Source organism: Bombus affinis, chromosome 7, assembly GCF_024516045.1.
Source record: "Bombus affinis isolate iyBomAffi1 chromosome 7, iyBomAffi1.2, whole genome shotgun sequence".
Lineage (NCBI taxonomy): Eukaryota > Metazoa > Arthropoda > Insecta > Hymenoptera > Apidae > Bombus > Bombus affinis.
The window spans coordinates 5,272,612-5,290,158 of NC_066350.1; the positions used below are offsets into that span (position 1 = coordinate 5,272,612).

At 36.7% G+C, this 17,547-nt stretch overlaps 1 protein-coding gene across 7 annotated transcripts in view; it reads right to left on the minus strand.

Annotated features, from left to right (window-relative positions):
* The window catches only part of LOC126918565 (leucine-rich repeat-containing protein 4C-like), a 279,614-nt gene that overhangs the window by 30,761 nt on the left and 231,306 nt on the right, over nucleotides 1-17,547 (minus strand). For 4 of the 7 annotated variants that reach the window (XM_050726612.1, XM_050726614.1, XM_050726611.1 and 1 more), the window contains one exon: nucleotides 14,272-14,340. The exons of the other annotated variants lie outside the window; for them this stretch is intronic. In XM_050726612.1, coding sequence (XP_050582569.1) covers nucleotides 14,272-14,340 — 69 coding nt within the window. The remainder of the gene's footprint in view (nucleotides 1-14,271; nucleotides 14,341-17,547) is intronic. 7 annotated transcript variants of the gene reach the window in all.

Below are 17,547 nucleotides of genomic sequence, written 5' to 3' on the forward strand. Positions count from 1 at the left end.
AAGGACGATTTTTGCAACCCCGACGATTCGAAGCTTCTTTCCGTCGCGTGACTTTGCATTTTCGCCCCCGTCACCTTTTCTCATTGTTTCGATGTACCCTTCCTTCGCTGGCCGGAACTGGACCCTCGTAAGAAATTATCTCTCCTTGTATCTCGTTATGATAGGTCACTGCCACGCACGAAGTCGCATTTCCACCCTCGAAAGCGATGCTCTTCCACAATTTTCCCGCTTATCAGCTCGAACGTCACCAACTTTCGACGATTAATTTACCGACAAGTTGGAACCGCCTCGTTTCCGGCTCGTCTTTCGGACTGTCTTTTTCTCTCTGCGTCAACGACTTCCTCCGCCCTTTGTAATTTAACGTAAAGCAACGCTTAGCGCGAAAGGATTTTTCTGCTCGTTCGGTTATATCGTTTGCTGGATGTATTCTATTGATAGAAGCCGTAATTATCGAGGCGAATGCCATGACATAGTATCGACAGGCAGCATTGTTGCGAACTCTATTTATTATGCAATTAACCTGCAAACTAGATTTATAAGTGAACGTGCCACGGTAGTGTAATGGAGTTATCAATCGTGCGATTGTAATTACGACTATCGAATAATTGTGGCATCGTTTTCACGGGTTTCCGACAGGATGCTATTATATTTTTCGCTTTAAATCATTTTTCCGACAGTCTCTTAAAATCTTTTATGCGCTCGCTCCGAGTTAATATATTACACGGTTTGCGTGGAATTCGAATACAGCGTTTCGCAGCAAGTAGATCGTCGTAACGTTATTTTCTCGAATCGATTGCAGATATAAAAACTAGTTTATTAAATATACGTCTGAAGAAAGTGGGGCATGGGGTCAGAAATAGAAACCGCAGACTGTTATTTCACAATTTGCAATTTTGTTTAATCTCTTCACCGCGATACTCGTTTCTCATATTCCGAGTGTTCATTTCTCGGTCCACGCTAGTAACGTCACGCGCAGAAATATATTTTCGCTTCGCTTCAGTGAAACGAGTTAACGAATCGGGAAAATAGCGCTGTGCGAATAGTGTTACGAATTTGAGCGTTAATCGCTTGGATATTTCCACCAAACATGCGCTATATTTAATCTTTGTTTTTATTCAATGTAATGTGTTATAAAAATATACGATTAAATTAAAAAAAAAAGAAAGAAAGAAAGTATCTATCTCGTGCTTCTCTCTCTAGCTTATAGAATACTTTAAGTTTATCAGTGAACTGAAATCATTCGTAAAAGAATTTTACCAACAGAAATTGCTACATCTTGGAATCGGCGGAATAGAAATATTCGATTGACAAAAAATAGCAAGTCAGTGTGTTTCGACATATTAACTAATGCAAACAAATTAAGGATATTATTTGTGTCATACCGAAAGTAGGTATGAAGTTGTAAAGATAAGAACGCGCGTAAAGGTAAATTTTCAGCGTACATCATCGGTATACATGTTTCGTTTATGATCTTGTTATATATATATATATGAAGGAGTGAGATTCTCGGCAGAACGAGGAAGAGAGTAACGAATAAACGGGGTGATAAATTCTTTGGTAAAAAGGGCGGCAAGTTTGAAAGGAAACAGAGCGAGAGGCGAGAAGTGGGCGAAAGGAAAACGAGAAGGAAGAGGTTATCGACAACTCGTCACTCCCAAGGACCAGGGGGAGTACGGTGATAAAACAAACGACGAAGCACCGTAGCTTCGCGGGGCGAAATATCGTTTCAACAGCCAACGAGAGGCTGTTCAATATTTCGAGAAGTTCTGGCTACGAGGAGCAAGAATTTGGCAGGTCGTCTTCGCTTCCAAGTGGTATACAAGACGTATCAATGAGAGCTTTTGAAACATTCTTTTGAAAAATTATACATGTATGAAAATAGAGATATATAACTATATCGATCTGCGCCATTTTTATCCCATAAAAGTACATTAATTGAGCGTACTGATAATCACAAATATCATAAATAAATAAGATAGATAATAATTTGTATCAATGCACACAGATATGTATACTTCGTAATATTAAGGGGGTATTCTAGTGTATAAATTTAAAAAAATCGAAATTTTTTTTCATATTTCCAAAGTTTAGACATTCAAGAATATGTCCGTAAAAGGATTTTACAAAATTTTAATTATTTTATGAGTTACAGTTACTTTTGTGACGTGGCATCTGCACCGGTCCGACCGGGACAAATGAACAATAGACGGTAGACACTGTCCGAGTAAGAATATACCTACGTATGAATATACCCTCATAAAATATTTATTGTATTTTATCCCTTTTTAATGTATTTTTAATCCTCTAATTCAATTGCAACGATGTTTGAGTTTTGAAACCAAAAATAACAACGAGTCGTTAAATTCGTTAATATGGGCTTTCACTTCGAAGCATGTCCACACAGGAACGCAGACAATTCAAATTTCCACTTTCCTCGCAGTATGTATTTTTAATGAAGGTTTTATACCCACATTAAAAATCTTAAGTGTCATGGGAATCACTATTGGCCCAGAAGCTCATGCGTTCGCAGTCAGGCGGGACGAAGTTCGCATCGAGCGCTCTGAACTCCGAGCTTCAGAGGCATCAAAGGAAGCCAGGACTTCTCGTCTCCATAAAAGAACTTCGGAGAATGAGCATTTTGAAGTAGAGGAAGGTTTCTTGTATAGAACAGGAATCACCGATTAAAAATATGTAAATATGCTGTACCATTCTATGAGTAAAATTGCCGGAAACTTGTCTCAAAACTTTAAACGCGTTTTTCTCGAAACTACTTTTTTCGAGTTGATGTGCACGATATCTCAAGTTCTAATGAACCGATTTATTTGAAATTTGGTGTGAATGTTCTTTATACATTCCTCTATCGCTTCAACCACGCTCAGATCAAAATTTTTAATTTTACTATTTTAAAAAATTCGGAATTGCCAAAAAATATGCCAAAAAGGAAAATTTCTTTCAAACGGCCGCCATTTTGTGAAAAAATACTTTTTTGACTTTTGCAAGGTTCATGCTATAGCCGCATCTATACTAATTAAGAATCCGTTCGGCTTTTTTGCTTCACATGACCAAAAAGGTTGAAATCATGCACGCCAAGACACCCTCTTTTTGGACCCCTCATTTTGCCAGCTCATAACTTTGTGAATTTTGAGTTTTTTCGGTTAATAATTTATGTAATCTTAAAATATCAATAAACAAATGATAAAAAATGGATAGTAAAAATATTTTTTGTTTCGTTCGTACAGAGCTTGAAAAACCGCCTGAAATTCATGCCTCTAGACTAGAATACCCCCTTAAATTAGCCAAAGTACATCCTGTTTATTCGTTTAATATTTCTCTTTTCTTTTACTGCTTGAAAAATAAAGCGTCTTTAACAAAAGTGCAAAGCGACGGACCTTTCTTTCACATTGCCGATGAAGATAATTCGTCGTAACGAATTTACAACGTTCTGTGAAACATCCTGTACATCGCGATTCGCTTCTTACCAGCTGTTTGTCAAAGTGTGACAGAATATGTGACGGCAGGATTGCATTTCGTAGAGCGTCTCGTGGAAAGCGAGAAAACAAGAAGAAAGAAACGCTCTGTCGACGAACACGGAATATACATACGTTGCTTCGTGACGTCAACCAAAACGCATGAACGCTCTTTCCCTCTTTGCTACGAGAGCCGAGAGTTACTTTTTCTCTTCTTTTATTCTTTTTGTAAATGTTCTACATAAAATATCGGCCGTGCTGTAGCCTCGTAAATTCGTAACTCCGTACCTACGTACAGTTGAACGGGATCGAAGATTTTAGTGGTATTTTGTTAAAAAATGAACTTGGTCATATCGATATCTATTCAATAGCTACTACTGTTCTTTAAATCTTTTAGATATCATCGATGGCTAAAGCGAAAGAGTTAATAAAATTCTATATTTATTTTATTGTCTAATTATTTATACTTTTATTGGAATAAAATCAACAGAAATTTTCCACAGAATCCAATTAAATGCATCTTTCGTACCGAAAACATGTTACGTTTCCTTTGCTAGCGGCTGTTTCTTTCCGTCGGCAGGAAACGTTTCAATCAGCTTAAGAAGGATTACTTTCCTGATTCGAAGGCGGTGGAAAAAAAAGAGGGTCGCATCTTCCCGTCTGTGGCAAAAAAAGTAACTAGATACGGCCATAAACGGGATACTATATCTTGATACAAGTCCTCGGACTTGTATCAGTAACTGAAAGGGATAAGGGATAAGTTATGCTCGCAACATTACTAAAAGATATCTATCGGCGATAATAAAAATAGTATACTTTCCGTATCTAAGAGATCTCGATAAAGAATACTCGCAACTTGTTCGACTGTGGAGAACGTATTTTTCACTCTTTTCCGTTGGCTCGCTTCTTTCGTATTCTCGTTGCCGTTCTACGCGAGAAACGCTACAGCGGCATATATTCCGTTACAATTTGATAAGTCACTACCGCTATATTGCACGCTGCTGTATTTTTCAACTTGCACCAAGAGATAAGCACTCGATCCGTGATTGTGGCCATTTATTCGAATCGACGTTAGTACCACGTACCAATTAGTCTACGTGCATTTAAAAGGGCGTCTCTTTTATTTTAGAAATTTCATATCGTTGCTCGTTTAGCGCCAAACGGATAGCAGTTAGGTTACTTAACAGTTAACGTAATCACCTGAAGGCTCGCTATGTTTGCGACCAAGAGACACGTAAACTATAACGGTACACATAGCATGTAGATATCTTTCGCAATATTGAAAGAAAAATTGAGAAAATCGTTTGTACAATTTCACATTATAATATAAAACAACACCGAGGGCATATAACAAAGAAAAATTGTCTTCTTTCGAAGTATGGAAAATATTAAATCTTCTCTTAAAATTCTGTATTTGCCTGTGAAAACACATAAACACGATGTTAACGAGTTTTCCTTTATTTTCGATTACTTCCATCAATCTGTTAGGTATACTATCCACTGACTTACTCACAGTTTCGTTTTGACGAATAAAGAATATTCGCCCACGCGTATCTTATTCCCCTTTTAAGTTCACCGATATTTTCTATAGGTGACTTCTCCTGACCATAAACTTTTCTTGTTAAAATTTCCTACAGGTTCTCGATCGAGTTCGGGTCAATGGTTCAAGACTCAATACTAGCCATGGTAATAATCCTATTCCGAAATCTTAAAAGCACATCTTGTAGTGGCAGCTGTATGAAGGGAGAAAAATGGTCTTTTATTTCAATTGCGAAAGGCAATAATTCGCCATGTACCATCTCCTGATATTCTATAGCATTCAATTCACCCTTTACAAAAACAATTTTATTTAACATGTTCAGGCATGATTAGCGGTTTCTTGGAAATAATGCGGAGAATGTGTTTGAATCGATAATTATTCACAGCGCCGTATATCGATACAACTTCCATGAAATATGGCTTTAATAAAATAATTCCAATCAAACAGAAGAAATATTGTTCGAGTAACGGAAACTTTCCATAGGTTGGCCTGCGAATAACGAAATAGTTTATAAACATTAATTTGCCGTTTGATGAAAATGAAATCGCATAGAGCGAAATTATAGAAAAATCGTGTTCTATTCAAAGAGAAACGCTAGGAAACCACGACGTTGTTGTAAGTTGCTCCTCCTTGAAAAGACGGGAACAAGAGAATTTTTCGAATTTCCACCGGTTTCCTTAACTTCCGATTCTCGTTTCCAGGCGAAATTCCGGTTAGCAGAGTTGTAGTGGCGCGTGAAGATCTACCCCCGTAGCACCTTCGACAAAGCGTTTGACGAATTTCACCGAGATTGAAACGTGCTTTATTCCGTCGTCGATTCATCGACGCGCCGTTTGGTTTAGCGGCGTACAAGTAGCGAAAAGGTATCAAAGTCGTCGCGAGAAAGGATAGCTTAACGTTTCACGGGCAGATCCGCGCCATCCAAGCCAGTGCTCTCTCTACAATCGGACGGTTTTATTCCGTTTCGCGGTACGATCGATTGAAAATTAACCGCCGTGTAAGTTTCGCCCGAACTCGAGTAGAGCAACGGAGCGAATTCAATATCGGCTTTTAATCGTTCTGAAAGCGTCTGAACTCTTCAAGAGCTGACGTTCGCGGTCAATCGAGTTGTACGCGAGTCGAAGATCGATGGTGTTTAGCGAAATCTCGCGATAAATAACTTGCCGGAGGCAATTTGGAAGATCGACGAGCGCGAAAAAGGGATGGAAAAGCGACGTTACGTGACGACAGTTCCGCTCGTAAGAAATGTATCAAAGCGTTTGCAACGGGTTACATCGTTTCGCCGAGATCTCGCTTGGAACAAATTCGCCGACTGGCTGGAATTTTACGTATACGAGTTAAAGTTTTGAACGTTCGGTTAACAGCGTTAATCCTCTGCGACAGGGACGATTGCGCTGAAAAATAAAGCCGAGGGGGCAAAAGAAAGCGGAAGTTTTCGCGAAAAGGGGAAAAAGTCGGGCGAGCGTCAACGGCGAGTCGCTGAATTTAAGAGCCTCGCAAGATAGAAGAAGCTTTGATAAAAACTCGTCCGGTCGACAGGAAAGTTCGCATCGCCGATAAAGGCAGACTGTATTAAAATAGTGTATAATTAAAACGAAGTTTCCCGGGGATGGTGCGATGCTTATCCGCGGCTTAAACCGAATTTAAGCAGCTGGCTTGTCAAACTCAAAAAAAAAGAAAAAAAAAAAAGAGAAAACGTCTGAGTGGAATACCCGGGGTCTCGGTCTCTTTTCAATCTACTCTCTGTCGGTAAAAACAGCGGATATAACTGAAAAGGCGATTTATAACTGGAAGTTCCTTTTTTCGTTTTAGAGAACGGTCTGCCGATTTGGATAGAATTTAACCGATTCTCTGTCGTTGAGCGATTCTAATCCGAAATAAAGATTTTTCTTTATAGAAATACAGTTTTTTTTTTTTTTGTATTTCTCCTCTTAACTGCATAAGTGTAATCCTTACACGTATTCAAGAAATAGAAATATTATATTCGTCGTATCTTAGACGTTATTCGAATATTTGCGAATGATAATATAAAATAGTTCTGTTTGTATAATATGCTTGCATCTTATTTGACACGAGTGAGTGAGTTTCCCTTCATTTTTACAGTTATTCGAATATTCGCGAATTTTTAGTTCGCCTTACAGCGATCAAGATTTTAGCAAAATTGAAAATAAGTCTGTCGAAATCCATAGTGTACAGAATTACGAACAGAAGAAATCTAGGCTTTTGAGTTGGAAGATTCGGACGTTTACCAAGTTTCGTATTAGATGAGTTCAGCAAGTTCAGCCACCAAAGTTTAAAACGCATCTGACCCTAAAAACTGATCTAAGATTGTGCATAACTTCCGAATATTTCCTTCGAGAAATTCTTGAAGGGCTGTCGCTAAAAATAGAATCGTGAAGAACGTAGATCGTGCGATCTGTCGTTTTTCTTACATTTTATACGCATTCTGGGCAAACTTTTCGATGAAGCACGTATATTTGAAACGAAAGTACGGATCTTTTATTTACGATTTTGTATGTGTATGCGTCTGCCATGATATAAAACTCCATATAATTAATTCCAAACAAAACCACTAAAAGATATTTTTAGCTAAATAAATATGTATGCACTGTGACACGGTTTCTCGTTATAATAATTATTTTATAACGAAATCGTAACAAAGATTAATATTAACGGAGAATATTTATGCAGGAAATATTCTTGAAAAGCTTTTGAAACAGAAAAATAGAAAGTTTTAAACCATTGATAAAATGAAATATAGTCACGTAGTATCAAAATTTCAAATTTCGAAGCGAATCCCTCATTCGGAATATGTAGGTATATCATTTTTTATCTCGTCTCACACCTGTCAGCATTCTCAATATATGTATACACATTAATCGAACATTTTTCACCCAGCTTCACGTGGATCGCACACCGCTGTATTCGTTAACCGTGAAACGAAATAAATAAGTAAATTTCACTGTCTATTTTAAATCAGCCGGTAATTTGGAAATCTACAAGGGAAATATTTATTGGTTTAACGTGTCAATTCTTATTTACAGAACAACGCGATAAATATTTTTGTTAGATGCAAGTTGTTTGACGGAACGTACGACTCGAATAAGAAACTGACTGTTTTCTCTCTGCTCTCGACACTTCCGTGTTTCCTATCCGCGAAACGTTTCGTGAAAATGCAATCGTGTCGTATCTCGCTTTGTAGACGTCACAGTTTGACAGCTGTCACGAGATTCGGCAATATTATAGCTTATATTTTTCAGCCGAGAACACCGATTCGTCGCAGTTTCATCGATCCGGCGCGGCGTTTCCATTACCAGAGTAATACGCGTTTATTTGCACGCGTCGTTTTCGCGCACAACCATTACGCTGAAAATTTACGACATATTTCGAGCCCTTCAATCGATATGCCCCTTTGTTGTACTTTCGCGTTAATAATAAATGATCGCGTTGGTAGCGCATGGTTTTACAGCATCGCGGAATCAAGTATCGGTACATATATAACGAGACGTCCAGATATAAGGTCTATTATAGAAATATGTAGTCAAAATTATTTTGCTTTTTATCTAAACTGCAACCAACTGTATGGAAAATTGTAAAGATTGACGGTATCGACATATAATCGATAGTAAGACAACGATCGTACAGTATGTATAATATTTTTCGGTAGCATCGATAAAAGTTCCGCGGTATACACGTATTTCTTATTTGTTAGTAACGGAAGATTGAATTACGGCGTGATGCGAAGATTACTGAAACCAACGTAACGTTAAAAACATTAAACTCGCACGATCCTCAAGAGTACATGACGCGAAAACAAGTTTGAACCTCGCCGTACTCTCTTGAGACTGACTGCGTTGCAACGTAGTGAACTGCACCACTCTTGCTCGGACTTTGATGCCGTGTGCAATAAAGGAAAGTTCTGAGCGATGATGTACAACGACGATAGACAGATACTTATTTAGAAACAATTTCGAGATCGGTAACAAAAATGTTTATTCGAATAGGCGTCTTTCAATACGTTTTCTCTGAATGCAAGAAGATGAAGAGCACCGACTGAGAAAAGAGGTAAAAATTCTGACGAAAAGACATTACATAAATTTCTAACGTGTAATTTCTCTTTCTCTGTAGGATATTATACGAATTACTTTTTATTGCCACTGTCCTTGGAATTTATATTCAAAACAACGCACACGCAGATGCGCACAATTATTACAGCAGCAATTCTACGTAATTTATACGTTTCGTGTAATCGTTACAATCGTTGCAATACGATTGTTACAAATGTTACGTATTACTCAGAGCATATTGGCATTAACTCGTGCAACCACTTGTTTACACGGATCTGTGTTATCAAATATATTTATTTATGTTTGAAAACATAAGTTTTACTTGTATGTGTAATCTGTCAAATTATATTATTTGCAAAGGGAATTTAATTACTCGTGACGTCGAATCGTACAAATACCGACACATGTAAGCGATGTATTTTCAGCAAAATATCATGTACAGTAAAATCGACGATTGTTTTTGGTATTTCCAGACGATCACCAATATAAAACGATAAATGACACTCCACCGACACAAACGATTCAACAGAATATCGTTATGAAGTTCATGCAATTTCGCTGTGTAATTAAATTAATTGTATGATATTTCATTTACTCCGAACAAGTTTTAGAAAGTGGTGAGAAAGTCTGCCTGTCGAATTAACAAATACATAATGGACAGGTCGAATATTTTGTTTGAATATTTACAAGTTTTTACGCGTCATTTTACGAACCATCGTGTTTTGTAAAGTGCATTAAATCCAGTAAATTTCAAAGTTCCGGAGTAGCAAGTTTGAAAATTGTAGAGTTCAGAAGTTGCAGGTTCCAGAATGTAAAGTTCAAATAGCACGGGTTCGTAACAGGCAAGTTCAAAAAATATGAAACATACTTTTGCCGTTACGATGTTGTAAACGAAATAGGTACACAGGCTCGATCTGCACAATACACGTGAGAAATCGCTGCATAATGCACATAACACGACCGATGGATAAATATCTCAAAATTCGTATAAATAGTTAATGAATTTTTTTAAAGGTGCAATTTTGATTCTTAACTAAATATAGAATTGTTTATAAAATATATATTTTTAATTTTCTCCCTTATACACGACAGGTTTCATAGATATTCGTGCGAATTTTACCGGAGCTTCGTTAATTCAGGAAAAATTGGAACGTTAAACACTGGAAATGTTTGATTACTTTAGAAAACGGGAAACAAGCGAAGCATAGTTTTATTTAAAAGGATTGACAAACGCTCGGTTTCATCGAAACCGAGGGAAATTTGGGATAGAATCTGCAAGTGATTCGATGGCGAATTCTGCTGCAACGCCACGCTCTCTTTCTCTCTCTCTCTGTTTCTCTCTGTATCTCGCCCGCGTCTCCGTTTTCATGCTTTTGTGAAACGCAATTCCGCTCATATGAGACGACCGTGCTTTGACAAGCCGCAGATACCAGAATGAAAAGTGTGAAATTTTTTAACAATACCCTTTACGTTGTTTACTCGTGTTAACGGAACTTTATAATGCACAACGTATCAAGGAAATGGTCGATGTCAATGTTGCAAACGTTAAAGTGATTGTACAATTAAAAAAAAAGAAAAAAAAAACAAAAAAAAAAGGAAGAATAAAGAAAGCGAAGAAAAAGAAAAACGCAAGCAGTTCTCTTTATTCGATAAATACTATGACAAGAATAAAATGAATCGAGTAACAAGGATGAGAGATCTAAAGTTGAACGATAGTATAAAACTGTTCTTATATATTGTATTATTACACTTGCTGTTATCTGTAATTGTTTATGGCTATTTATGTACTGGATAGCAAAATATTTATGAGCAATTGAATTTTACGAAGAATTTTTACTATAACGTATTACGAACCAAAAAACTCAACCGCAGCGACTCTTCGTTATATTATATAAAATTTTAAAAAAGGCGTGTAATATCGCAGATTTAAAATAGATTCAGAATTTGAAAATTCTTTGTCTCGTTGCTTTTTAAAATAAAACGTAATAAATCGCATGATAAATATTTCAACAATGGAGAACAATTCTTAATCATATTTATCACGAAAAGACATTAGTGCGGTAAAAATGAACTGAAATTCTTGATGTATCTTTTCTTTTATTAAATAATCGTGTTGTGCTTTAATAAAATTTGTCCTGTACGTTATGATCGTAAAATAAAGAAAAGTATCGCACAGAATGCTCTACATTAATGTTAAATGAAATGGAACAGAATTAAATCACAGCGGTATGTTTTTAACACCGAAAAAGCGCGTGTAGGACGTGGTTTTACGTTATTACGAACTTTCATAATTATTCAGCAGTAAAAAGATGAAATGTAATGGAACATAAATATAAATACAAAATGGATAAATATTTGAAACAGAGGAACATTTCAATTAGGAATTTCTAAAGAAAATAACTCTTTACATTGTGTTTCTTTCGATGGGACAGCGCGATGAAATATGAATATACCATTTTATAAAACGTGTCATTGTCCTTAACGTGTAAATTTCACAATGATAATAATAATTTTTATGATACGCTTTATAATTAGGCGAATACTTACGTACATAAGGTACAACGAAAATTTAAACGGGAATGAAATATATACTTCGATTCGATATTCCAGTAATTTCATATGCAGCAATGCGAATAAATGCAAACCAGTGATAGTACTATAAAAAATCAAGAAGAAACATAAATGCAAGGGATGGGTGAAGAAGTTGAATAAAATATAATGGCCTCTCGATAACAAAATACTCGCAGAAACCATATTTGACGGTAACAGAATTTTTCGTACACCGGGTACAACCACTCACGGGTCCTTTTGTGCAAAACGAATAAAGTGGCCAACAACGGCAGCTGTTCTGAATTTATCCGCACCTAAAAACGCCCCTCGTTATTCTATGTCGGCCCTAACAAGCACGTAACGAAACATTAAAATGTAAAAACTATCAGAAACGTAACCATAATTCGTGGCACGGTATTCATCATGGTAATCAAACCGCTTCTATCCGTAAACCTTTCACAAGAAGAACGAATCTAAACCTCCCTTTTGTTCCTACTGCGAGGTTCTAATATACCTTGCGGTAACAGTGTAATTAGCTCGTTTTTTTTTTTTTACAAAGGTATTCAGGAATACTAATATTAGCAAATGGAGAAGGCAGTAAATTGCAAAGAGTAAAACTATCTTTGAATAATTGTGATCATTGATTTTCCATGTGCGCATTGTGCAAATGTATTGTTGCCTTTGTACTCCGCGTTTTTATTACATATAACATTCTTTTTTAAATCTTTAAATCGCCTCCTATGTTCGTATAATATCTTTTGTTTCGTTATCTACATTCTGCAGAATGCAACTACAAAGTTTAACTGTTAAACCCTATGTACTTACATTCTCACCGTGACATCCACATACAGTCAGCGTAAAAAGTATTCGTGCGCTTTTCAAAGCAGAATAAGTTTTTCTGAAATTGGACCGATTTCCCTTTTTCTTTTTGAGAATTTTTAAAAATAAGATAATCGATTGATTTGATCTACGAGCGTTTAAGAATGGCGAAAATTACAATTTTTCACGAGTTTTGGCCTATAACTCTGAAAATCTACAGACTTCAACATTTACATTCAGTTGCTTTCTTCTGCATCGACCGGTTTCGATGAAGTTTCCAGCACTGACATAAATGTACAGAACGTACTGTATAAATTTTCATGATAGACTCAGACGAGAAAGTTACAACGAGCGATCTTTACTATTATTTTTACGATTCGGATCAACTGCGATTTTTTTAGAATTTACTTTACGCGTCATCTAGTAGATTACTCCAACGCTTCCAATCGAAAACGCTAAGATCCCTAATAAATGCACCCTGGTATGTTACCAACGAAACAATCCACCGCGACCTCAAGATACCTACAGTCAAAGATGAAATATACAAGTCCAGAAGCAGATATAACGCAAGAGTCAACAACCATCACAACCCATTAGTTACCCAACTACTTGACACGACGGACCAGATCCGCAGACTAAAAAGAAAATACCCTTTAGATTAAATCCTTAGATCCTACTAGAACCAACAATATAAAACTATTATAAACCATGTCATTGTATCACGCCAAATGAAGTTACTGAAAATTCTCAACGAGAATTGATTGTAAATATCCTAATAAATAAATAAAAAAAAAATCTAGTAGACTAATCCTCCTATCTTCTTGCGAAAGACTCGAGTCGTTTGGTCGAGTTTCAAAATAACTATTCCATTTTAAAGGGCTTACAGATACTTTCTTCACTGACCGTGTAGTGCCTGTGCACACGCAATTTCGCAATTGTTAGATCGTACTTTGACGAATTTCGAGTAGAAAGAGATGTGACAGAGAAGATAGAGGATGGATGGGGGTCGGAAGAGATATCTCGGAACGTGTTACATTTTTTAAACGATGACAAGGCACACCACAGTCTTTGGGTCGGTCGGGCATGCTTTTCGCGAGAGACAGCCCGCACACCAACCGGAAAATCGGATTACGTGCAAACGCCAGCACCGGGTTAAAGCCTGGCCGAAGTTGAACGGGGTGCATCGCCCGGTGAATCGGCATCGCTTCAAAGTAACGTCTGTAACTAATTACGAGCCTTATCTATAGGCCATCTAAAAGGCGCTGATTAAACGTAGATTCTCGTTTCACCAAGACGATTCGATTAGACAGCTGGCCTTTTTTCACCTGCTCGAAAGGACCTCGTCCGCAATCTACGAGGAAGATATCTTTCGAACGAGCCGCTGTTTGAAAGAAAAGCTGCGATACACGATCTGTTGATGTTTGCTAGGAGATTTACGTGTTTTCAGTTTCGTGAATGGAAAGCAGACTCTTTTCTTCCCTTTTTTAGCCGATAATGACAAGTGCAAGCAAGGGGTAAAGTCTGTAAACGAGTTGAAATTTAGTCGTCAAAGAGAATCCCTGTTTTCCAAGGAAGAAAAAAATGCAAATAATGTCTCGATCTGCTTGCGACAAAAGCGCATCGCTTGAAGTGTTTTAAAAGGATATTCGCTTGATTATACACGCGTTACTTCTCGAAGAGACGATTAATAAGCATATAATACATCGTTAAATCCGATCTTCCTTTTTCGTGCCTTATCGCTGTCAAATAACCGAACGTAATAATAATATATGCGCGATTACCTATGATCAAAGCGTATACGCACACGTATTAAAATCGAAATATTTACCTGTGAATGAATGCCCGATAATCGACTTGATCGCTTGACACCGTCATACGTCGTAGTATTTGACACAGTCTGAAAAATAATGCAAACAATTCTTTGTAAAGAACGTGACTTTGAATTTTACGAGTATATATTCGGTACTTAAATTTTTAGCACAAGTTTCCGTTTGTTAAAGAATCCGTGATTTTTTGACAAAGGAAACACGTCCATTTTCAATCTCAGAAAGGTATAAACTGAATTATAAAATAACATTTACTGCGACAAATAATCAGATATTATTACCGGTTGCTAATAATAATATTACAATGTATTAAATTGCACCATTAATGTTATTATAAAAGTCTCAAAATTGAATTATATTTGTTAAATCGAACAAAGTAAATGTTACTTAAATTTGTGTAACATGGTTGACCATTGATAAAATAAAAGTTGAACGATTGTTCTGGAGCATGTGCGCAATGTAAACAATTCAATGGAGTGAATCAATAATTTTGTAATAAACATAGGAATAAATTACATTTCTATGAGGTTCGTTTAATGAAATCGATAATTACGTCCGTACCGATATAAATTACTTTCGTTCTTACCACAGATATACTATACTTAAGTCAAAGATGATACATAATAGATTTAAATTAAAGATATGCCAATTCGCAATGCCGCGCGTTCTGTACCTTGCGGAAATTGAATAAAATATTCAGGCCTGTTAAATGATATTTGACTGCAGGCAATTTCCCCAAACAATATTTAGAGAGGGAGATAGTATCCTCCCTTTTGAGCACATCCGGCCCAGCGATGTTTAACTGTTGACTGCTGACTGTACGCTGACTACTAGTAGCTGCTTGTTTGTCCTACTTATGTACTCTAACTTGTTTACATTTTGACATTCCGTCTGTTATATAGGATTTCAGGAAATTGCTTTTTACTCGTTTTTTAGATACACTTTTTACGTATTCCATTACTTTTAAAATATAACGTAGAAGGTAATACATACACATATAGGAGAATAGCTTTTTTCCTTTTCCAATAAAATATATCTACTTTCTCGTCCTACTTTTCTTTTTAAAGAAAGCGATGCGTTCGCTTCGTTCTTCCCCTTTCAGAAAAATTAATGTATTTTATTTGTTCCTTTCTTTTACGTAACGATATACAGTTTCTGTACTTTGAAAGAAGAAGAAGGAGAAGGAGAGGAACAAGAGATATTTCGTATTCTCCTCTCCAATTAGAAAAAATAATGTTTAACTTACTTTCTGTACGATATATAAAATGGCTGTGTAGAAATAGCGACATTAAGATTTTTCCAAAAAACTGCACTATTCGATGCAATAGATGCGATGTAATTAATAGACAATTTCAATCTGATTATTGTAATATTCGAATAATCAAATAGATATTACTATTAATTCCGATATGATTTCCTAAAATTTACACAAGATACAGGTCCTTTGTGATTGTAATTATGCTTTATAGACTATCCAGTAATAAATCTAAAATCACGATATCAATTGTAATCATGTACCTACATAAAAAATTATTTAGATCCCTATTATATTGTTAGAAAAGTATATGAAAAATTAAATTCATCCTTTGTATCCCGATTATTTAATCAGTCCAATAAATAATTGTTATACCAGACGTACGTTTTTACCATGCTGATAATATTCATCTATTACATTCTCGCATACATATTGCATACATTTATCCATTGTACCTATCAACTGTAACTTATTATTGCAAAATCATGATGTCTTTTTCGTACAGCTCACTTTCCATTTTTTTGCTCGCTGTAAATAGGTACGTGATACGTATGCTATAAGTTTCAAGACAAAAAGATAAAAAACTCAACGACGCAATATGATCGGCAACGATAGCAACAATAACAACAATATCGGTGTACGTCTGCGTTTTCAAACAAAGATGAAGCACCTACTTTCATTGGGATAGCTTAATTACCACAAGTTTAATTGCATTATGGTCGCTCGCCACGAAAAGTGACAATAAGTCAAGCGTTCTCAAACTGTTGGCCAGCGGGATGCACGAACGACGCGCCGTAATTTCGTGCTCGCTTAAAGTGTTTATTCGCAAACGGCTTGAAGCCCGTCAAGGGTTCCTATGCAGAAAACACGAACACGCTGATACATCGACGATTTACTTTCGCAGAGCAACTGCAAACGAGAACGCAACTTTCAAGCTGAAACTGGCTTTACTGCTCGCTTCACTATGTGGGTTAATCGGCTTTCATGCACCAACATACGTATAAATACGATTTCGCGGTAGACCTTCGACAACGCAATTAACAAAATATTCGAAAATATTGTCAAAGTTTACACTACGGAAATGGAAATCTACTATTTCGCAGACTTCTCGCATATCGTAAAAAAGTACTACGGAAGTGACAGGATTTCGTTGAACGGGCCAAGAGTCTTTGGAACAGAGCGACGAACGTTTAAACGGTGCGTAACAACCAATGAAAATCTATCTCTTGAATCATCGATATTTGCCTAATCTTTAATACTTTACGAAAACGTTCGTGACACTATAGCGATAAAAATAAATAAATCCTGACAAATGAAATTAGTTGTTGAAAGTTGACTATTGTACGCTAACATGTATATACCATACAGGCAAACCCGAAGAGGAACTCAGAGGACGGACAATGTGGATATAACGGTATCGAGTTGTCATGAAAACTCACCACCTTTGTTGAAATTTCATACATCAACTATGAGGCGATAGTAGAATCGATGATCGGTCAACGTGTACAAAAACGAGCCACCAATCGTAGCTACAGAAACGGTACTCTCTAGAGATGCAAATTTCAACGTCAGCGTCTAATCAATTCTGAAGACTAGAGGCGGCTGATAGTAGTAACACGATTAGTTTCTTTATTTTGCTTCGGTCAAGAGAGAATTCTTTTACAACAAGTACAGTTACTCTTATGATTGTACATTTTTTTAAAACCAAATATTTGGCAGGAAAAAATTTCGACTCGATCCGTTGGGAGAAACGAAATTTTTGTCACGAGTTTGCCGTGTCGTCGACAGAGGAGAGTCCGGTAATCGTTTGTTTCGATTGTACCACGTTAAGCGTCGACGGAAAATCGAGAAACACAGTAAGGAAAAAAGGTCGGGAAGAACGTGTAGCCGTGGCGAGGCAATTCGGCGCCTGGCGTGGAACGAAACAGGCATCCGTGTAATCTGGAAGCAAGCAAGGAAAAAAAGTTCAATTTGGCGCACACCTCGAGACTTGGCGAGGAATCACCGACCTAGCCATTCGGAG